This window comes from Anguilla anguilla, chromosome 15 (genome assembly GCF_013347855.1).
Source record: "Anguilla anguilla isolate fAngAng1 chromosome 15, fAngAng1.pri, whole genome shotgun sequence".
In the NCBI taxonomy this organism is placed as follows: domain Eukaryota; kingdom Metazoa; phylum Chordata; class Actinopteri; order Anguilliformes; family Anguillidae; genus Anguilla; species Anguilla anguilla.
Genome location: NC_049215.1, coordinates 22,470,388 through 22,493,595, shown reverse-complemented (window position 1 = coordinate 22,493,595; position 23,208 = coordinate 22,470,388). Strand labels below are relative to the sequence as shown.

Sequence of the window (23,208 nt, the reverse complement as noted above, 5' to 3'; positions counted from 1 at the left end):
GCCTGCAGCTAAGGGCCAACATTGAGAGACATGCATTAAGCTAAACATAATTGCAAGTTTAATGACCTACAAGATAGTATATTGTGTAGGCCTACATTTTGACTCGGTATGTACCATAATATGTAGGGCACACCATTGTTTTTTTTGTTTTTTTTTACAGATGGAGTCAAACATTAATCATCCAAAAAGAAAACAACTTTGTCTCAAACAAATTTGTGCAGTAGACTAACCTGAAATGTAACCAGTAGGCTATCCTATAATTTATTATGCGAAACTAGTACGCCAGATGTGCCTATTGCCTTGCTACTTGGATCAGAACGATGTTGTGGGTCCTACATTGGGCTAGGCTACGACAAAAGATCAGCATCGCATAGCTGTACTAAGTAGCCTACAGTATGATGCTGCTTAATTCTCAAGGTTGCTAAACAGGTTTTGATCGAAACCCTTGTCAGTTTTTACTGACACAGTACAGTTTATTGCAACTAAATTAAGCAGCAACCTGAATGGCTGCACCTCGACATGTCATCTGAGGGACGGGTGAGAGGGCGGGCAAGTCTCATTCTGCATACTCGAATCACCTATTGGAGTGTGTCAGGTAGCTAAAAACTGAACAGACTGGGGCAGTAGGCTACAACACGGAAGTCAAAGGTGGGAAAACTGAAGACGACCCTAAAGAGCAATTTGTCTTGCAGTCCCTTAGCATATGAGGAAAACCAAACTGGCTCCAGAGGCAATCGCATAAAACAAAATTGTTAGACTTTTGGTACCCTTGTATATGTCTTTCTTCGTCTTTCGTGACTTGTGGGAGTAGCGTAGCTCCCTGTCTCGCAGACTTCACAAGTTATATTTAGAGATACGAGAACAACGCCAATTACAGGAGCGACACAATGGAAGCTAGAAACGAAACACGGGGATATAACGCAGATAACAACCGTGGACTACAGGGTGGATACGGTGGGGGGCCTTCCTCAAATCCCACTCAGGGTCATTCTGAGACATCAACCGTCCCAGCAACAACGCTCCCCGGAGATTTCCCCAACGGAGGTGCAAATACAGAAACCAAGGAGGAGTACAGCGTAAATTCGGTCAACCGCCTTCTGATGGAGTTTCTGATGTATTTAGGGAAATCCTTCTTGTTCTTGTACCCAGTTTACCTGACGGGCTCCCTCGGACTTAGCATCAGCTGGATTTTGTTGTTCCTAATGATGTGGACGTGGTGGCGGAGAAATAGAAAACATAAAGATGTTCGGCTGGATACAGCTATCGACTTTTTGGAGAACGAGAGAACGGTGATCAGCAAAGAATTAAAGACACTCAATATGCCAGCCTGGGTATGTATAATTGTATAGCTTACTTACGTGTCAGTAGGCTACTTAAAAAACGTGTGAGTACTTAAGAAAACAATACACAGTTGCAATGTTCTACATTTCTCGCAGCTTCAGGTTGAAATATTTTACAAATCTAGTCTAAAGTATAATCAGGTAGTGTGTTATACATTTCCAGATAAAAATCCAGTTGTATTTGCTAGACACGTGCTTGTGGACTGAAAAGTACCCTGATGCAATTGTGGACCACCTAGAGCAGTGGTTCTTGACCTTGTTGGAGGCACCGAACCCCACCAGTTTCATATGCTCATTCACCGAACCCTTCTTTAACTAACTGCAGACTAGACTGAGGGGTGGACCTCTGCGGCGGAGGCTCCACCGAACCCCTGAGACCGACTCACCGAACCCCTAGGGTTCGACCGAACCCAGGTTAAGAACCACTGACCTAGAGCCTTTGCGTTTATGTCAGTTTACATTCCATTAAAACCATTGTAGAAATATGCATTCCTCAGTTGAGTAAACAAGATAATACTTTATGCCTGATTGCTGAAAAAAAGTCTTCAATATTTTGCTGTGATTTCTGCAAAGAATGGTATGGATAACCTATTCATTAATTTTTGCACTTCACAATTAAGCTTGTTCTTCGGTTATGAATTACAACTGGACTTCTCTTTCCTATCTTCACATTTATTGAAACATTATTTTCATGAGGTACCGCGTTATCTCAAATATAGTTTTAATTATTTTTTTTATTGTGTCAGAAGAAATGGCACAATGGTAATACTAATAATAGCAAATAAACAGCAATTCTTCTTCTTCTGTTTAAAATTAAAGGGATGTTTTAAAAAGGCCCTGCTGTTCCTCCATTTACAGCATCGCAATCTTCATAGTTCTTGGTAAAGGAAGGGCTTGACACCCAATCAGCTGAGAGCAGCTGTGCGTGTGGACCAATGTAGGAGCCCAATGGAGCAGCCTCTAAGAGAGAAATGGCTCCTGAAGCCCTGTGTCTGTGCCAGCATTTGTTAGATGGCATTATACCTGAGAATATGTGTGGGTGGTCATGGCTGGGCAGTGAATCATTTCACAATTGTCATTGTGGAGTTTCCTGTCTATCCAAGTTTGTGTCCTGTCAAAACAGTTTAATTATATTCACGCATATTAGCTTCTGTCATTCTGTTGTGCTGCACAGATTTATTTTATGATACAAATGAGCCTACAGTAGACAGGGGCGCATGTATTACATGCTTAAATGCCTTTAGGTATGCATGATTGGTGATGATGGGGAAGTCTGTGTGGGATTGAACTGAATAGTGATTGTTCTCATACATATGATGGTGCTTGCTCGCTTGTTCACATTTTTCAAACTGACAGTCACACCCTTTCTAACCAAGTTGAATGTCTGTAGATAGAGGGCAACTCACCAGTTTGGCACTAGCTTTGGTAGAATAAATGTTTGTCTCTACAGTAGTGTGATTTCCTTGCACTCTCCCTGTTCTTGTATGTGTGCGTACAAGCATGTGCATCTGTGTGTGTTAGCATGTGTGTGTGCGTGCATGCATCCATGTATGCGTATGTGTTTCCCTCTTATTAGCTGGTGGTAAATGGGTGTATTGCGTTGTGTGTTCTCTGCTTGGTTCGTGTTGTTGCTTGTCTGCTGTAAGAATTGGGGTGGCATTCCTGCCTTTAACACAAGCACTGAGCCAAGGACATCACATGGGTGCACTGTCAGGGGTGGAAATGGACAGTTCTCTCCTCTAATTCCTCCGCTTAAGCTGCACACATGAGTGTGGAAGCCATGTGGGAGCTGGACATAGTCAGGTTATTTGAATGGGCATCACTGTCAAGGTTTGTTCTGTGAGACCATAAAATCTGGAAAAAGTGTTCAGTTGGTCATGGTAGGCCTAAATGTATACAAATATTTATTGTAAAGCCAATTTACTTAAAGTATGTTTGTTATGTCCAGCTAGACACTTTTTCTGAGGTTCACTATTAAATACGTGTTCAATTCAAGGTGCCTTTTAATGTCCATCGGTCTTCCTCCGTTGATCGCTTCTCAGTCATCAAGTTCCCCTCCCATGCTCCCACGTGGCTGGGTTTGTGCTCTGGTTCCTGTCCATCATGTTGTGTAGGTCTCCACAGATGTTATTGTCACCACATGAGTAAAACTCCCTCTTTCTGTAGTTTTGTTGTTTGTGTAGACTCCTGATCAAGCACTTTGCGCTTTCCAAACAGCCTCTTCTTTAATTAGCCTACATTTATTTTACTTGCTCTCTCACTGACTGACTGTACTGGTTTACTGACTGATTATTTGCCATAACCTTTTATTTCCATTATTTTGAGTTCTATGTCCTCATCATTGCCTTGGTATGCAATTCTATGGGAGGGAAGCAACATTGTCAGACCTTTCGTCCCACACCCTCAAGTTCTGATATCCATTCTCCTGGTATTGTTTGACTGTACCTGTTCAGTTTACTACTGGACAAATTTTCATTGTCCGTTTTATAAATATATTTATATATTTCTTTGTAGTTTTGTTTCCCATTTGGAATGCCCAGTCATATTTCTAGGCCCAAACAACCACTGCAGTACCCGTAATAAATAGGCTACAGGGAAGTGCAGGTGGGCACACTTTACTGCTGGGCTTTCAGAGAGGTAATTAAAATTTCAGGGGCGAGTTGTAATGAGAACACATTGGACCCATGGGAAAATGTCAGTCACAGTCATCCTGACCCACACTGTGATGCCACAGCTCAGTCCTCAAGGTCAGGTCTCAGTCACAGAACTGAGAGGAAGACCTGATGCAGGCAGTGACTTGTTTTCTTGACCTTAACCAGGACATTTTGCATACTTCTAATTTTTTGCATAATATCTACAAAGAAGAGGTTGTAATAAACATACAGGAATCCCTGATTCAACATCAAAAGTTGCTTGCCCCTGTAAGATTTGGACCAATTCTGCCTTACCTGCCTGCCTTACTATTTTTTTTTTTTTTCATTCGGATGGACCATATCTCATAATATTAATTCACAAATATGGACATGCTGTGTAAATATTGTGATTATATGCAGTGATTCCGATTACATTTTCATAGTGAGATTCAAACATACAACCATATGATTACAGGGAAGCTTATCTAACCACTGCTACACAATAAAATAATTTCCATCAAAAACTGGTGCTCAGGTGACTCCCACTGTCAACTGTCTCAGTCAGAGACAAACACTGCTGAATCCATACAGACCTATTATTCACATTATTTCTGAATTCACATATACAGAAAACCCATGCAAGGGTGGATGGTGTTCTTGTCATGTGTAAATTTACTCTGTCTACTTTTTTCTCTATTTTAAGATTAAGCAGGTTGAATTCTCAATGTTGTATACATAACAGTTCTCATCTGCCACACTCCGACAGCAGTGGGTATATTTTAATTTTTGAGGTTAAAAATACTGGTTCAACATTTCTTTCAAAACAATGGCATTCTACTGCAGTATAGCATTGTAGCACGTGTGAGAACATGATACTCGTTCAAACTGAGAGTGCTTGTAGTAATTCTGTAAATTCTGTGCATTCCACTTTCTTAAGGAACTTAAACTTCGGTGGATTTAAATGTTTTTTTTTTGGAGATGCAATGCACAATAAATGTTTTTCAGTTTGAGCTTGGAATTTGGCTTTAGAATATCTAGAAGATACAGGTAGATACGTAACACTTTGTTGTGTTGTGTTGTGTTGTGTTGATACTGAAGTTGGAGTTAGGATTGTACTCTTAGCCTTTCTCCCCCACCCCCACCCTTCTCTTCAACAACAACTGGAAGGGCACATCAGCCAATCAGGGGCATGGATGAGGACTGTCTGTGGTGCTGGAGTTTTCCTTCAGTGAAACCCAGCATGCAGTAGCCTATTTACTAGTGAGAGCTGGGATGTCATTTTGACCTGATTTGACCTGAATTCTGTGCCCCCTCGATCCGGAGTGGCACTTTGCTTCAAGCAGCTGTGTTTTTGATGGTTGTTTTGAGGGAATATTGTCACAAGGATGTCATGAGTGCTTTGTCTGTGTTGTCATTGTTACGGGTTTAGGTTACCTGAAATTGATCTGCCCAAAAAATGTGTTTCATTCAATTGTTATAACGTGCATGTGTAAGGTTTATGGTTGCTTGAAAAACTTTTTTCAAGGGGCCTTTTTTTGTAATGGAAATTCCCCTTCCCATCATCTTCAGTGGTTGCAATCTGCACAGATTAATTTAGGGGTGGTCTTGCTTCTGGTCTTGTGTCCATCATATTGTAAATCAGATGAGAAGAGAATGTAGCAGTCAGCCCATGTGCAGTCTACATGTCACATTAAAGACATCAAAAGAAAGTTTTATGTATTTCTGTTAAATGTGTGGTATGGACATTTTCAAGGATCACTCCTGAATGGTTCTGTCTGAAAGTCAATACTTGGCAAGGGCCTGGTTGGATCACCGTGTGGAAATCGGCCTGTAAGGCACCACCGGAGATTGTCTATATTGAGCAAATGATTTGCCTGTTATTCTTAATTTTTGAGATTTGGTGGTACATGAATATTCATTATTAGGTCATTATTACTCTATTAATCTCCGTAAGGAAATGTGCCTGTTTCCTTGATCATGCCATACTCTACGCATTCAAAACACAACAGAAAAAATCTTACAATGTGACATTTGACTTTGCATTGGATTACATTATCTATTGATTAAAATGATATGTACTATACAAATTAAATTAAAATGTACCTATGGTTGAAGACAGAAAATGCACAGCTAGCAGAGCAATGCAGACAGTACCAGAACCCATAACACCCCTCACCTCACTAAAAAAGGAAGTAGGGTCTCCAGAAGGAGCAGAGACCTTCTCAATTGTGCAATGTCTGTGACCTTTGATTTGAGTGCATGCAATATATCCAATTGAATGCTTTCCCTGATTTTTTATTTTTTTTTCCATTCAGAATTGAGCTTAAATTAATTTTCACCTTCAGAAACCATGCTAATTATTCATAGGGGAACTGCTGATCTTTTTTTGGAGATTGGCCCAGGGTGCCCTTTAAGGACTTTTTTCAGCATCCCTGCACATGGGAAGGACACCTTTCTGTTGAACTGACCATTGTTTCAAGGGACCCAGCTGTTATTTTGAATGAGAACGTGGGAAATGCTCTCCACAACTTCACCCGAATTGACCCTGTTTTGCATGTTAAATTGATTCACACAAAATCTGTCCTTGACTATCAAAGAAGTCTATAGCGGGACAACACTCAATGTCAGTAGGTTCTGTGTTACAGGAGAGAGGCTTGGACTGCATTAAAGCCTCCACCCACTTGTTTATTTTCAGTTCAGCTTGTGGCTCTCAGTCACTGAAACGTGACCACGTGACATTTTATCACTTATGGCTTAAATAGATTGGCTTAAATCTAGATTTAAATTTGACCATTCTTCACTTTAAGTAAAATAACACTTAAATAACTGTAGCACTTCAATTTGTTAACTTCACAACATTATTCCTTTAATTCCGACCGAGACAGCCGGTCAGATAGTCATGGTGTCTATATTGTAATTGTGCATTATCCTTTTCAAAAGAGTCCTGGCCAAGAATGCTCTATCAGGCAAAATACATCTCATAGAGCTTTCAATGGGCTCTGAATTAATGCACACAAAATAGCAACATACAGTTTATACAAATATATATTTATGATTCGAACAACAGGAATATATTTTAGACACAGGATAATGAATCGAGAATCTGTTAAAGTAGTATACTGGTTATTTAAAATCAGGGACAAACTCTGATATAGGCTAATGTGCCTGTGAGAATATAAAAAAACTGGATGTAGGCTAATTGTTTGTGGTTATTTTTGCTATTTTTACATTGTTTCTTATTCTGTAGCTGTAATTCATGCACCAAAATAATTGGAATTTTAGAGGTTTATCTGTCTTTAAGATGTTTATCTCACATTTATAATTTTTCCTAACTGTCCTGAATCCAAAATATGTGAAATGTTGCTGCGTGGCTTGGCAGCTGCTAATATCAGTTCTGGGTGGGGCACTGCAGTTATAGCCTCAAGTATTGATTGCTTCGGTAAATATCCAGCTGTACAAGTAGATGAGTGATATTTAACCTTTATATCCTAAGACAAAGATGTCAGTTGGGCAAGGGAGTCTACGTAAGCTTGTAAGATTAGAGCTGTTAATCGGCTGTATGGTGGTTTTTTTGATGCCTGTACAGATTACACTTCATTTAAACTTCAAGGGGCATTGTGGGATAAGCCCTTGAAAATCCCCACTAGCTAGGCTACATGCGATTTGTTCCCAAGTTCACTTAAATTACACTCCATTTGTGTAGCTGGCATGTTTTCTGCACATAGTTAGTCTGAGTGAGACATTGATCTCCATGTTTTTGAAACTGGTCAGCCTTTTGGACAACACTGGAAGCAGAAATGACTGAGTGAAAAAGGCATACAGGTGATGCTGAAACCCTTAAGATAGAGAAGGGTTCTTGCATGTGGGCACGTGTGATGGGGAAACATGTTCTGGTCACTAGGGAGTACAGAGATATTGGCGCAAAGACACGCTGCTTTGCCTCCCTTCTTGTCCTCAACAGGTAGCCTATCTTTACCTCTACCATCCTGAAATCACATGTATATATACGTACACGCCCACACTCACATGCGCAAAAAGATCTTCAAATTTACACTCTGCACTACATATACATTCATTACACTTGTGTCAACTGACAAGGACTGTCACAAAGTGTGATATCCATATTGTGAATTAAATTACCATAACATGCCAAACCAGAAAGTCACGGTAACACGGATGATGACTCAGCGCACCCTGTGATGTCCTGTTTTGGGTGGAATAATACATTGTGAACGCTTACATAGTGTTTATGAAGACTGGATGTAGTACCTGCTTGGTAATTCACAGAATTTGATGGCAAGTAATCACATGGTGGATATGAAGCAATGTGAGTTTTCCTTTGTAAATGGATATTGTTAACATTGCTGTACATCCTGCAGTTGGCTGCAGGCACTGACCAGGTTGGCCATTATGGGTACCTGTCTGTGGGACCTGAAAGGGGATGAGATGTTCACACACACACAAGGATCACAATTATGATGGGGAGTGCTAATCACAATGGTGGCTTACTGATTCTGTGACATTTGTCTCCCTAATTTTCAACTCTATTTGTTGAGGCTTTTGGTGTGGTGAAAAAAACTGAATGGAATTTACAGAAATGTTGTTCCTTGTCCTAAATCCTTTGAGATGCAGGACCTAATGACCCCACTGCTTATTAAATAATCCAGTTGGATAAAGGCTGTCATGCTTACCTCTTACCTCCTTCCACAGGTGCAATTCCCTGATGTGGAAAAGGCTGATTGGCTCAACAAGGTACCATGGGCTCCTACTTTTTCCTTACTTTGTCCAAAATATGGATTTTACAGGACAAATCCAGAAGAACCTTTGGTGATATCCAGTTAATATGTGACACAAAGAACATTACACATGTACTGTATGTATCTATAACAGTTCTGTAGTTCTGTAGTTCTGTAGACCAGCAGTTTCAATGTCTCCACTGCAGACCCTAATTAATTATTTCACATATTTATTCCTTTGTGGTACCTCTGAAAGAAATGCCTTTTAGTGTGAAATGTGCTCATTTCTACCCGTGTCCTCGCGATCTGCTGACAAGATATTGGCCTGAAACGGCATCTGTAGTCGAGTTTATTATTCTCCGTTTAATTCCTAAAGGAAGAGGTGCTGGGGGGTAGGTGTGTGTCATTGTGCTGTCCCACTACAGTTGCTTCTCCTCTCGTCTTGTCCAGATCCTGCAGCAAGCATGGCCGTTCTTCGGCATGTACATGGAGAAACTCCTGAAGGAGAACATCCAGTCATCCATCAGGACATCCAGCCCCCACCTCAAGACCTTCACCTTCACCAAGGTCCACTTCGGCCAGAAGGTAGTCTCACGCTCAAGATGGCCATTTCCACCTCTCGCTGTCTCAGCTGTCCCTCTGCTTGCACAAAGCACTTTCCATAAAGATAGAGAATGTATCGTCAAAGAACATTGCACATCTGTGCAGCTGATTGAACTTCCTGAACAGTATGCCTGCGGGTTTTCAAATCAAGTGAAAGCAGATATTAGCCATGGCATTGAGGGGCAAGGTTATAGTGCGAAGTGCGATGCTAAGAAGTGCGTAATTGTGATGAGGGACACCATATCTGTTTCTACTGCATTATGCTGTAAGCGTTTCAGTGATGATGAAGAGCATTAGTGTATGCAGTGTAAGGTTCACTTAGGTGTGTAATAGTGTTGCTATAAAGGTTCTGTTGTGTTGTAGCCCCTCCAGATCACAGGGGTGAAGGTGTACACAGAAGAAGTGGAACAGAGAGAGGTCATCCTAGACCTGAACCTGAGGTGTGTGATTCACGACTTCAAGCCCTCTTCATTTTCCTGCGTAGTGGAGTGCTACTGATTACATCCGATTGTACGTTTTCCACCATGTTCAATGCTACAATGCAGAGCACTACATGCAAAGCAGCTGATGCTGTTGGCAGCTCGTGTTTCTTGTCCAGCCTACAAGATTTTCCTTTTAACCCTTAGTAAGCTCTGTTGGCAGGTTCAGCCCCATTTCCTTCATTTGGTGTGCTTTAGCATTTGCAATGGATCTTAAAAGTGCATTTCTTCTAATTCAGTTTGATTTGTACACCAGCATTTTTGTGTTATGGCACGTGATGAAATCCTTCTTTTATTTTAAATGGTTTCAGGTGGGAAACAAATCCTAGGTTGAGGTCTAAATACAGTCCAGTTTCTGGCCTTATTGAATTTCAGTTACATTAAGATCCCACAGAGAGAAATCACGTATGAACTGTGTGTCATAGATACGCGGGTGATGTGGACATTGACGCAGAAGTGAAGAAGCCCATAACCGCCGGAGTGAAGGGACTCCTGGTGAGTTCAGCGTCCATCTGTCCATCTCACACCCCAGAATTTCCCTGCATCATAACTTTAAACATTCATCACCATCCTCTGCCAACAAGGAAGGAGGATCATTGGGGCGTGATTCAGAAGTCCTTTCAGTTTTGACCTGAACCTCTTCCTGTTGAACTGGCTAAAGGAGTATCTTCCCACAGTAATCTTGGGACTCATTGCTTATAGGGTCACAAATGATCACTGATTGCATTAGTCAGGTGATTGCAACAGTCCAATGCCCACAGTGACCCCATGGAAATTAAGATGGCAATGCAGGTTTAAATAATTTTGGGTCACGTACCCCAATAATCTGGTGTCCTTACTTATGAGCCAATGGAAATCTCATTCATATTACATTTTATGGGTGTCCATAGAGAGTGGGAACAGTTGGGCATTTTGCAAGCTTTACTAGGATGCAGATTTTACCATTCACAGCAGAAGTTAAGAACGAATGGCTAAGTCAATGGCATGACCTAACTGTTGGCCAAAATGGGTTAATGACACCTTAACACAGGCTCAGAGGACTAGAATGATCAGTTCACATATATGGCAGGCTTTAATGCTGTTGAGGTTGATCTCACATTTGAAACACTATAATGATTTGGTGGAATTTTTAATTTGTTGTTTTTTAGCTTGAGGGAATGCTGCGTGTGATTCTGGAGCCATTGGTTGGTCAGTCCCCTCTGGTGGGAGGGATCACCATGTTCTTTATTCGCCGACCGGTGAGTGAAGAAAGAGTAATCATCTTTCTTTGTCCTTTTCCCTTAATTAAAAAATTAATTAAACCATCATTCATTGATTCACCCTATTCTCTTAATCTGCCGTTCTTGTTTTTAGAAACTGGATATTAACTGGACTGGAGTGACCAACCTGCTGGACTCTCCAGCACTGAGGTATCTCCTGTTTGACTGATTATCTTACTTCATGACAACATTATAACATTTGGAAATCAGAGCAGACTATTCAGCCCATATTGGTCTTTAACAGGAACATTAAGGTATTACCATTAATTAATGATTGGCTTTTCAGGGTGTCTTCTGAATGGATATTTATAAGAACCAAACCTTCATCTGTGCTTCAAAAGTTGAGAAATTGTGGATGAAATTACACAGACACGGAAGTTTCTGAAACCAGAAAGTAATCTTAATATATGTATACATGTACATATGTACAGTACATATATTTGCTCCATTGTAGTACAGCAGTAGTATTTCTTTTGTTTCAGTAAGCTTTTTGCCTGTGACCAACCTCCCATCTCTCCCACAGTCAACTTTCCGAAACGACCATCGTGGACATCATCTCTTCCATCATGGTCCTGCCCAACCGTATGTGCATCCCACTGATAGACCAGGTCAAGGTGGACCAGATGAGGTTCCCTCTTCCCCGGGTGAGTATAGCAGCCCCACCAGGGCCTGTTCGTTGGCTGTGCCAGCAATGGCGTCTAATGGTGCCAGAGCTCATGGGGTGTTTGTATGGGGTCTGGTTGAGAAGATGCCAGTGGAAGAAAAGGCTAGTCTTGCTGGGCCTATTTAGGTTGCTCAGCTGGAATGATGTTAAGACAGTAAAATTGATAAGTAGGACATGGTATGCCACAGTATTTGTGGAGCTGGCATTTCTTAACAATTTCACAGTTCTTAATTTGAATATCAGTAGATATGTGTATCTGTCTGACAAACAGGTGATGCATTTCTGGGGCAGACAGCAAGTTTAGCAATGATTGCATCTGTTTGATTGTGCATGCGTATCTCTTACGCTGTACAGTGTTTTGAGCATATGGAAATCATTTTGCAAATAAGATGTACGGTATTATTTCTAGTACTGCTGTTGCCAGGTGTGTTTCTAAGGCCGCGTGGTGGGTTTCAGGGGGTGGTGCGGGTTAACCTTCTGGAAGCGCAGGACCTGATTGCCAAGGACTCCTTCATGCTCGGGATGGTGAAGGGCAAGTCGGATCCATACGCCATCTTGCGGGTGGGCACCAGTCATTTCCGCAGCAAGACTGTCAAGGAAAACCTGGACCCGCGCTGGAATGAAGTGCATGAGGTATGGCCACTGCAGGAGGTACAGCCATTTTTTAACCCAGGCGGCTTGTGGAGGCGGAGCTTATTCAAATCTACCTGGAGTGAAGCGGGTTGATGCAGCGATATCCTGTTCAGAAAGGAAACGGTCTTTCATAGCACCCCTTCTCACATTGTCCATCTCCAGCCATGCAGAGAGTCAATAGGTAGGAAGTGTTCAGAATGACCTGGCTGAAGACAAAACCCACAACCTTCAGTGCAGCCAAAGCATATGAGCCAGCAAACTCAATGAAAAATAAAATGAACTCATCATAGATATGCATTATAATCATGTAATTGCTTTCTAATTATGTGCAGCCAGTGTAGTTAGTTTGTCTGCAGAGTGTGAATTATTAATGAAAAATAATTATTTCCCTGATTTATCTCCATCTATATGGAGGATGTCATTAAATCTCTTGTTAGCATTCACTATTAACCACTGCAGGCACCTTGATCAGCTCTTTTACAACCTCCCTGGAGAAGGCTTCATGTCCCAATTAGACATTTGTGGGGAGGGAGTGAGACTGAAGTTTTTTGTCCCTGTGGCATCCCTAGTTGTTGACGTGTTTTGTCTGTCGTTCACAGTTTGTGGTTCACGAGGCTCCTGGACAGGAACTGGAGGTGGAGCTGTTCGATGAGGACACGGACAAGGACGACTTTCTTGGCAGGTGAAAACCCCCGAGAATCACACAACGGCTGTTTAGTTTCATTATGAAGTGACAAAAAAAACGAATACATCACTATATTATTATTGTAATTGTGGAAATGACAGCAGTATGGCATATGTAAGAATGCATTGTTTTTTTCAATGTGAGAACATCTTTCTAGGAAGTAGGCATTTTCACCATATTTACACCTCTGGGCTGTATGGTTAAACATTGTTTTGTATTTTCCTTCTATTTGCCAGGTTCAATCTGGACCTTGGCGATGTGATGAAAGAGCGGATTGTAGATAAGGTGAGTTGTGGCTTCTCATTCTTTCCTTCTCAGCTATGATCCGCAGTCCAACTGAGACCAACCAAATTGTGGTCACACACAGCAAAATGTTCTGCGCACAATCAACACTGTCTGAGTACTTTAGGGACACATTTGGACTCTGTTAAAAGTTGATTTAACTCTGACCACCTGATCACTTGTGTGCTTTATGGAAATCTAATGAACACTATTGGAGGTTGGGTGGGATTGTTGCAATCACAAGCAGGCGTAGTATTGACTCTATGGTGCTGCTTCTCATGTTTCTGGTGTTGGTATTGTTTCTTTTGTCAGTACTGCTTCTGCTGTCCGTGTTCTTACTGCCGTTGTCATGGCGCTTGTCATTTCACAGTGATCTCATTGTTGACATGCATCTGGTTTGGCATGCCTTTCCAAGAAAGCTCACAATGAGTATGTCCTTAGATATCACACAAAGTATTTTGTAAAAATATGTTCAAGCAGACGGTATCGTTGCCCTGCATAAGAGTTAAACATATGTGATCCAGCGCTCAAACCTCTGCACTGTACTAATATGATTATTCTAGGGTTTTACTGCTCTCTCATTGCTGATTCCTGTTTCAGAAGGTAAAGACAGTTGTTGAGGGAGCTTGTGTAAACTTTCCTCCATCTTGGTTTTTTCCTGCAGTGGTACACCCTGGATGATGTAGAGAGCGGAAAGGTACATCTGAACATGCAGTGGCTGTCTCTGCTGGTGGACCCAGCAAAGCTTGTTGAGGTATGCACTGCCACACTGTACTGCCACACTTGCACTACACTGTGTCCTCACACTATATATTAATCTGAGTTGTCACACTGCACACTATATTTCCACTCTGTACTCTGACACTGTACAGGCATACTTGGGTTGCGGTGCATATGCGTACTGTGCCGAAAAACACCTTGAAGTCAAGGTTTTTAACTTTTAATGCAGTGTAACAAGTCATTCAGTCAATTTGTAAAGATTGGATCGCTAAAATGTTTTGGCAGGAAAGCCTTCACAGAAAAGCAATGCTGGAATAATTCAACCTCAGAGTCGGAAATAGAGTGGGAACAATCGAACATACTTAATCAGTTCACCTAAAAAAACATTGTTCAGAACAGCAGGGCTTACTCGGGGAGATCTTTAAAGCGCACAGACATTCATTCAAGTTGAAATTCGGTCCTGAGCTCAGGGAGACCAGTTCTGAGGCAGAACAGGTTGGAAATGCTTTCTAACGATGACACATTGGACAGTCTAGCCTTCCCCTGTGTCCTTATACAACACTTTTATATTGTGCATGTCACAAGGGACTTTAATTTTGGAAGGTAGTTGTCAGGTTTGCAAAGGTAGTATAGAACCACTTATGTGAGAGGGGGTGGGTGATACAGCCCGCACTTTATAATATTAAAGCAATTGATCACAAACAATACCAGGCATGTTGTTTCTGTGGTCACAGAGCAGGGTGAAAGATGAGTGGAACAAATGCAGTGAACACAGACATAGTTAGTATGTGGCCTTTGTCCATCTTATGTGTATTTTGTAAGCCTGGATTTGGTATGGCGGATTGCTTGTTCACCAAGCTGTAACCCCCCCGCGTGATGGTTGTTTTTCAGACCCAGAATGGCTGTGCATGTGCAATGCTCGCTGTGTACCTGGATAATGCCACCAACCTGCCAGTGAGTGTTCTGAATGATGACATCATTGTGACATCATGACCACCATAGCTGCCAACTATCGTAGCTACTGTATCTTAATGTGTTTTCTTATCATCTTTTTCCTCTGTTACCATTGCTGTTAATGCTTTTGCAATTACTGTTTTGTTGTTGTAGTTTTAGTGGTAGTAGTATTGGTTGTATAAGTAATATGGTAAAACAGTGTTGGTGAATTGGTGTTAAGAATCTGTATCATGTTGTATTCATACATCTAGGTGCAGGTTGTTGAATTAAATATGGTTTTTGTTTTGTCACCGAATGTAGTAAAGACTGTTGTGCCATATTGTATATTATATATAATTGTACCATAGAGGATGCTACTAAGTGTTGTAGTAATCATAGCTACTGTTGATTTGTGTTTGCTGCAGAAAGACCAAAGTGAATTCACTCACAAGGATAGGACTGGAAAACCTCCCAAAGAAGCCAGGGTAAGGGGAGAGTGGGCAGGACAGTGTGTTTGGTGAACAGTAATACCTCAGCAGGACTGCCCAAAGCCCTGTTTTTACCAGAGAAGCAGCGCTAGGATGTGATTTCCTTTTTACTCTCACAAGCCATGCACCGTATCTGAGATAATGTATGTGCAAAAAAACAACCCAAGGCAGCAGATGTGGGTGTGTCATTACTGTGTGGGAGGGGCCAGTGGGTGAAGGAGCCTTGCTCCTCCCTGCAGTCAGATGCACACTTAGCTCAGAGCTCTGTTGTCTCTGTGGGTATGTAGCTGAGCAAAAGCCTGGTGAAATAGGCCGAGCGGGGAGCGGATCGCACCGCCTGCTGCAGCTCGCTGGGGCCTTTGCCTGCCCGACTGGTTCTGCAGGTCGGTGCTTGTGAGGGTGGGGGCTGGGGCAGTGGCAGGAATCTCACGCACCAGGGCGTGTGTTTGTCCCTGGATACCAGCGCCCCGCTGTTCCTCCTGACTCACCGGCAGACGCTTCGCCGCATCACGCGCGCCCTCCTCCGCCCCTCTCGCTCCCCCCTGCTGGCTGGATGCTGGCACTGCAGTGAGTGACGGCACTCATACCAGTCATTCCTCAGGGCTCTACGTGCGTTTCAGAAACCCCCGCTTTCTCGGGTAGAGCGTTAGCACAGACACATTCTTCTGATGGCCTCAGGGGAGGGTCAGGATCAAAGTGGCACACCGACGGCTCCACTTAACCTCAGTGTTTATTTCGGGGCTCAGCAAACGATCTTTCATCAAGAAAGCCTAATGCTTAAGGTCACCTAGGTGCTCCCATTATACCATTTAGCATGGTTCTTAGCCTGACCTGGTCCAATACATTTCCAGATATCTGAATGAATAAAATGTAAAAAATGCAAGTTATGCAACTTGGCCTGTTTCAGGGAGTCAAGGAAATAAATAATTAGATTGTTACATTCCTGCTGTGGCGAAAGCACTCAGTGTTCTGGAGTTTCTCTTTATGCTTTCTTGTAACAATCAAAGATGAAGAGATTCATTAGAGCAGTTGGCAGGTCTGCTCTCAGTGCATCTGAACCCATAAGAATGGACTGTAGGCTGAAAACATGTTTTTAAACTATTTCAGATGTCATATTATAATATGGAATGCCTGTAGGGTGACATGACCATGAATAATGCATGGTCCAGTATGGAAGATTGCCTAATTTATTTGTTTGTTTCACAATTTGAGTTTCACAATGGGTACATGAGCATGTAAAATGTGTATGCAAAATAGATTATACTTGATACCACAATACCACCAAATATTTGAACATTTTTAAAATATTTATTATAGAAAATGCTTCCTTGCGTTTCTTTTTAGGTGCTGTACCAGACAATGAGGTGATGAGCTGTAATTTCTGACAGATCGTGTTTTCAGATGTTCGAAAATATTTGGCACATGGCTAAAAGAGCTAGATCTAAAATTTAGCAAGGTGTCTGATTGAGTACAGTTGTCTCTTTATTCTGTTTTCCTTGTGGTTGATCGTGTATCATCACATATGAGAAAATGTCACTCGGGTGGCTTTATAAGCTCGATTCATAACAATATGAGCACTTAAAAAATGAACCCAAATGTCATGTGCGTTTACTTCCATAGCTCACAAGGAGAAATACTCACCTCAACTCCTTTGTGGAATTTTCCATCGATAAACAAACCCAGAAGAGCAAGGTACACTCTGTTCGTTTACCTTTTGAATGGATCTCATAATGGTTGTACATGGAAACGCTTTGTTTGAAATTAAGCAGGCTGTCCATCTTGATTTGGAGGCGTGGCCTTTTGTTTTCTCCTTTGAAAGGTGGCATATGCTTCCAAAGATCCAGTGTGGGAGGAGTGCTTCACCTTCTTTGTGCACAGTGTGAAGAACCAGCAGCTCAAAGTCCAGGTATCATCCACTGCTCGTTATGTGTAAATCCATTCTCACTTGGTGCAGATTCACTGATCGCTGCTCACTTTGTGCAAGTCCGCTGCTCGCTGTAGATGAATCCCCTGTCTCACCGTGCGCCCTCGTCCCGCCTCCTTGGCTTTCTCCAGATTAAGGAGCCTGAGAAGAAGACACCTCTGGGAACGCTCTCCCTGCCCCTCACGCGCCTCCTCAACGCCTCCGACCTGACCCTGGACCAGCGCTTCCTGCTGGAGCGCTCGGGGGCCAACAGCCAGATAAAGATGAAGGCCACTCTCAGGGTGAGGCCCCCAATTGCCCACCACCATGGAGGGCAGTGAGGCTGCATCAACCCTGAAGTGGGTGGAGCTATCAACTGTCATCAGCAGTCTTTAACAATGGTTGGGTTCTGATTGGTCCAAAAAAGGCAGTGATTAAGTGGTGCGCATTAGCTCCACTTATGATGTGGCTCATCTGAGGTTATGGGATTCTTAAGATGTTTAAAATGTGGTGACACTGCAGCGTTGACTGCTGCAGTTACCTAGAACTGCCATGGAGAGTGTGTGGCTCATTAAGAAGTGACAGAACAAAACGGCTGGCTTTCTTTAGTCACTGTAAGCAGTGTGCTGTGCTTTGCCACCCCCAGATCCTGCAGTTGGAGAAGCCGAAGCCCAAACCCGTGAAGAAGAGCCCACCTGCCGAAGCCAGGCCCCAGGCCCCGCCCCAGCATAATGCGATAAGCTCCTCCTCCTCCGCCCCCTCCCACGCAGCGCTGGCCCCGCCCGGCGGGCTGCAGCCCGCCACCGCGAGGCCCGGCCCCATCAATGGGCTCCACCCCGAGTACTACTCCCCCCGCTTCCAGCCGGCCGGCACCCCCGAGAGCCGCACCCCGGCCCCCGGGACCCCCATCCTGAGGGAAGGGTCCGTGCTGCGCCGCTACGACTCCCACAGCCTGCTCTCTGAGAACTCCCTCGCCTCGTCGCGGTTCGACCTGAGCGAGGGCGCCCCCTTCCCAGAGTGAGTCACGCCATCGGCCTCGGCCCTGTGGAGCTGCCGCCCATGTTATGAGGGAGCGCTTCGGCTGTGAATGTTAGCTTTTGAGGGGCACTGTTGCTGTTGCCAGGATGATGTAACGTCTGTCTCTGTGGGAAACACAGGTCCATTTTGAACCACCAGGGGAGTTTTGGGGAGATCAGGATGACGGTGAGGTACGCCACCCTGAAGAACCGGCTCATTGTTGTGGTGGACTCCTGCAGGTGAGTTTCGGGACCCCAAACCCTGTCTGGCCTTCTGGGACCTCTTCTTTTCTGAAGAGTTTTGGTTTTCATTCTGTAGTGTGTGTGTGTGTGTGTGTGTGTGTGTCTGTCTGTCTGTGTTTTTCTGTCTGTGTTCCTGGTATGTAAATCATTGTATATTTACATATAATTTGCTCACTTCTTTTCTATTATTTTCATAACTTCTCTCTTCTTTCAAATTCTCTGAACTGCTCTTTTCTTCAGTCTAATCTCTCTTATAAGACTTTTCTATAAGACCTGGTCAGAAAATAAAAGCGCTGCATCTGGAGATAAGCTCTCAAATGTCTCCTCCCTGCTACACATTTTTCCTTCTGTCATTTATTAAACCAAAATATCATGCATGTCACAAATATAAAAGACATCTGAGAAGGAGTCTAGTCCCGCCTTACTCAGTTGTTTAGCTGAATTCTGGTGCTTCACTGGCTGTCCTTTGTTCTTGCTTACCACTGAGTTAACACATCTACTTCAGCCTTATCTTATCCATCTTCTCTGTGTTATAGTCTTTTTTTTTTTAGATCATTCTCCAGCTGTACATCAAAATCCACTAAATCCTCCTGCTCTTTTATCCTTCTGTTTGCTAACACTCATTCCTTCTCCCGTACTCCTCAATGGCAAAAGGAAGTTCTAGCCAATATTAATATTAGTGTGCTGCACAGGCACCTGTTCTCTCTTATATAGGCTGAGGAGATCTCCCCAAAAGAATTTTCACAACCCTACTGCTTTCCAGTCAGATGTCTAGAGGCCTAGCCCATATTCCACAAAAGTAGTTGTTTGTTCTCTTGCCAACCATTAGTAATGGGTTTTGTTCTCTCGCAGGGGCCTGTTTCCTTGCAGTGAGAATGGCTCAGATGTCTACGTCCGGCTATACCTCCTCCCCGACCAGTCGTGGAGGCACAGAATGAGAACGCACGTGAAGAAGAAGACCGTGGATCCCATCTTCAATGAGAAGTATGAGTTCATTATACAAACACCAGGGGGCAACATTATTATTATTATTATTTAGTATTTTATTAAATATCCTAAGAAGAACTTGTGCTGTACATGCAGATTAACCAGTTCACCAATCCCTTCCAATCACAGGTTTGAATTTGACGTGCCGTTGGAGGAGGCAAAGAACAGGAAGTTGGATGTGGCAGTCAAGAACAACCGAATGTTCCATTCTCGGGAACGCAAGGATATTGGAATGGTACCGTCATAGTCCCAGCAGCAGTCGTAATGGTGGCAGTGGCTGTAGTTCTGATGCTGTTGTTTGAAGAAACAATTTCTAGTTCCTTTCTAGTACCCCTGGTTAAGCCAAATATGCTTTTAACCTTAAAATTATCTTACCTCACATTGAATTGCATTACAATGCATCACATTATTTACAGTGTGTCCGTTCTAGTGATTCTATGACATGTATGTGATCTCCAGCAACCTGTAGCACTAATAGTCTTCTCTCTCTGTAGGTGCTGGTGGACTTAGCCCAAGTGGATCTGGCCAAAGGGTCTACGGAATGGTGAGTATTACTGGGAAGCCGTACTCAGTTAGCTCATTCCTCACCTGGCATCCCGGTTTCCTCTGAAGAGAAGCAGTGTGTGCCAGGACAGATTGTATTCCTGTGTGAGTGGATCTGTGCACCCCACCGCCCACCATCCGCTCATATTTCTTGGCATTTACAAGCCAAGACACTCCTGCCAAATCAGAGCAGCCGGAGGTGCAACAGAAAACATCTGGCTCCAGTGTGCTGCATTATGGGTGTGTGCAGTATGTAATGTGAGCCAGCGATGGGGTGGTATTTAATGGTATTTCTTGCAAAAAAATGTACCTGTGTCTGGCCCTGTGAAATAGCCCTGCTGGCTTCTCTTAGAAGGCTGAGCTGAGCACGAGCAAAGACTCTAATCAATGTGGAACATTGTGAGCTGTCGCCATTTATAACTGATTTTCTCAAATGTGAAAAACTGATTCTGGCCAAGAGTTATCCAAATTTCCCGGCAGTAGGAACATCGCCCCTTTGGCAAAAATGAAAGTGTAATGTGTAATTCTGCCATCTGGTGGACATTTGAGGAATTTCCTCAGATTTCACTTGCGAAGAATGATCTGTTCACCACTTATTTTCCCCTCTGTTTGCAGGTATGAGCTGAGTATACCTGGACTAAAGAAAGTGAACTAGAAGGAAAATTAAACTGAACTTGCCGAACTTGCAGGCTTCTTTCTTGAAACAGATTCTGGATTTCCACCTTAATGTCCTACCTTAGTTTTTGTCCTGTTGATCTTCCCCTCATTTCTGATGAGAACATTAAAGATTGCACTTGGTTCAGCAAGAGCCAGTCCAAGGAATGATGTTTATCAATCTGAAACATCAATACTGTAATGTCAAACTTTTTGCCAAATTCTGCTCTGACCTAATTACCCCCCTTTCCTACATTCATAAGTGGTAAATCAGACATGAAGGTTGTATTTTTTTAGATATTTTATTAATTACTTTTTAAAAATTCAAATTTATACATTTATTCACAAAATGAGCACAGATCAAACCAGTGAAGCTGGTTGGAAACAGGAGGATCTGTTTATACACCCCCAACAACTTTGTATATAGAGCTATGGTCCCTGGAGTAGATTTCTCAAATATTTCTCCAGTCATTAACCTAATAAGACAGATATTGTCCTCAATTATACTACTCCGTTGAATATGGTTTGCCAGCACAAATGTTGCAGATCTTTTCTGGATTACCATTGGTTGGACAGGGCTAAACAATTCCAGGTGTCCAAGGGGAAGTTACAAACCTTTAAAATTAACCTCCGATAATGTATAAATGAACATTCCAGTTAGAAACATTGACCAACTAAATTTTGAGGTGGAGAAATGGCTTTTAATTCTAAAAGTCTTGAAAATGCCCGGCTTTGGTGTCCATCATTGTGGGATAAATAATTTTCTCAAATTGTTGAGAGAAAAGAATGGTAATGTTTATTTATTATGTATGGGCATGTGTGTGCTTTTTTAAGGAACACTTAAGTCTGCACAGCACATAGATTATTATTATTACTTATTGTAAAACTCTTGTGGATGTTTAAATGTACAAATAATATATATTTCTTTCATTTTGTTAATATTTTGGTTTGACTATCTATTTTAATAAAATATCTTTGTAAACTTTAAGAATGTATGTGTGCCGAATATTTCATTTTATAATAACGACAAATTTGTGAAAACCGGCCTGGAAAACATCATGTGTCGTACTGATTCACTGACTTACTGACCACGTCAACAGCTTCTGTTAATAAAACATTTTTACTCGAGAAGGTGAAAAATAGCTACAAACTAGTCTCAAATGTAGAGCAATGCCTGTTCAGTTCCTGTTTATCTGTTAGCTCATTTTGCTGGTGGGCAGTTTGGTCTGGAATGATCCACATTCAAACACTTTGGAGAGAATGCAGACATCTGCATTTCTCTCACTCGTAAGCAAATGCCATGAGGTTCAGCCCTCTGTATAATGATTGCTGTCACCCACAAAATATGACTAGTAGATCTCTCATGATGGATACTTTTTTTAAACTTCACACAGTTTAAGCTGAGCCATTGTGATTCTCTAACTTTATTAGAGGAAAGCTCCATCTAAATGAGTGTGTTATAAAAGTGACTAATGACTAATTATAAAATTATAAAATGCATGTGCGTCCATGCATACGCACGCCACACATGCACACAAAACTTTTTTTTTTGTGATCCACATATTTTATTAGAACACACAATTAAGGACACACAGAAAGACACACACATTACAATTCTGTTACAACACAAGTAACACTACTGTAAAGTATAAATCCTATAGGAAGCTCATATAGAAGAAGTGAAAAATAAGTAAAGAAAGAAGACCCTTTTAACTGCCCAGGTATTTTACAAGTACAAATGGGGGGAGGAAGTAGGTGTACTTGATCCCATTGCCCAAGGAAACTGTTACTTAAGTAACATTGTCCATTTACTAGTTCAACCTATACCAATGTTTACCATAATATCAAATCAAAATAGTTCTGTAAACCCATAATCAACAATAGTAAAACACAATCCCAAAACAAATATTGCAACAATAACTGAAAAAGGTTTCCTTCCTTCATATCTTTTTAAATAAATAATAGATGCAAATAAAAGGTTACAATAAGATCTAAATTAAATAAGTAGAAACAACTATCCCTCATTTGTTGAGGTATCTCCTTATGGCTGAGGCAATGCCTACCTATGGCTGCACTGTAGCTGCCTCGGCCTTGTTCAGTCAAGTGCTTTTACATTCTAATGAGACAATATACTGCTAACACATATCCGATGTCGACTTCAAAATAAGTCCACATTGATTCAAGTTAAGGACGATTCTGAATCATTATTGAGCAGGCAATGTCAACCATAAACATTTCATGTGTAACAAAACATTTGACCTTTGTTAAATTTGTGAGGTGGTCCAGTCACCGGTGACGCAGTGTAGTAAAGTGAAATAATTGTAATAAATAATATAGATATTTAAATTACTGAATTTTAAGTTTTGTAAAAAATAATAAGCAAAACCAAGTGTCTCAGGCGTCTTTT

The 23,208-nt window shown here is 42.0% G+C and overlaps 1 protein-coding gene across 1 annotated transcript; it reads left to right on the top strand.

Moving 5' to 3' along the window:
* Window positions 1–423: 423 nt before the first annotated feature.
* esyt3 (extended synaptotagmin-like protein 3) lies at window positions 424–21,783 on the top strand. The gene is made up of 23 exons (XM_035392693.1): window positions 424–1,331; window positions 8,684–8,725; window positions 9,160–9,294; window positions 9,676–9,752; window positions 10,217–10,286; window positions 10,940–11,029; window positions 11,145–11,200; window positions 11,574–11,694; window positions 12,171–12,347; window positions 12,947–13,029; window positions 13,269–13,317; window positions 13,979–14,068; window positions 14,926–14,988; window positions 15,393–15,452; window positions 17,076–17,147; window positions 17,275–17,361; window positions 17,511–17,660; window positions 18,005–18,375; window positions 18,516–18,614; window positions 19,470–19,601; window positions 19,734–19,839; window positions 20,099–20,148; window positions 20,763–21,783. Exons 1-23 carry the CDS (start codon window positions 888–890, stop codon window positions 20,800–20,802), a joined length of 2,664 nt encoding a protein of 887 aa, XP_035248584.1. The 5' UTR covers window positions 424–887; the 3' UTR covers window positions 20,803–21,783.
* Window positions 21,784–23,208: the final 1,425 nt, after the last annotated feature.

Excerpts from the sequence above, each read along its gene's own strand:
- esyt3 (XM_035392693.1), top strand. The coding sequence starts at position 888 with ATGGAAGCTAGAAACGAAACACGGGGATATAACGCAGATAACAACCGT. Across the intron at positions 13,318-13,978 it reads AAGAGCGGATTGTAGATAAG|TGGTACACCCTGGATGATGT; the intron begins GTGAGTTGTGGC and ends TTTTTCCTGCAG. Across the intron at positions 14,989-15,392 it reads ATAATGCCACCAACCTGCCA|AAAGACCAAAGTGAATTCAC; the intron begins GTGAGTGTTCTG and ends TGTTTGCTGCAG.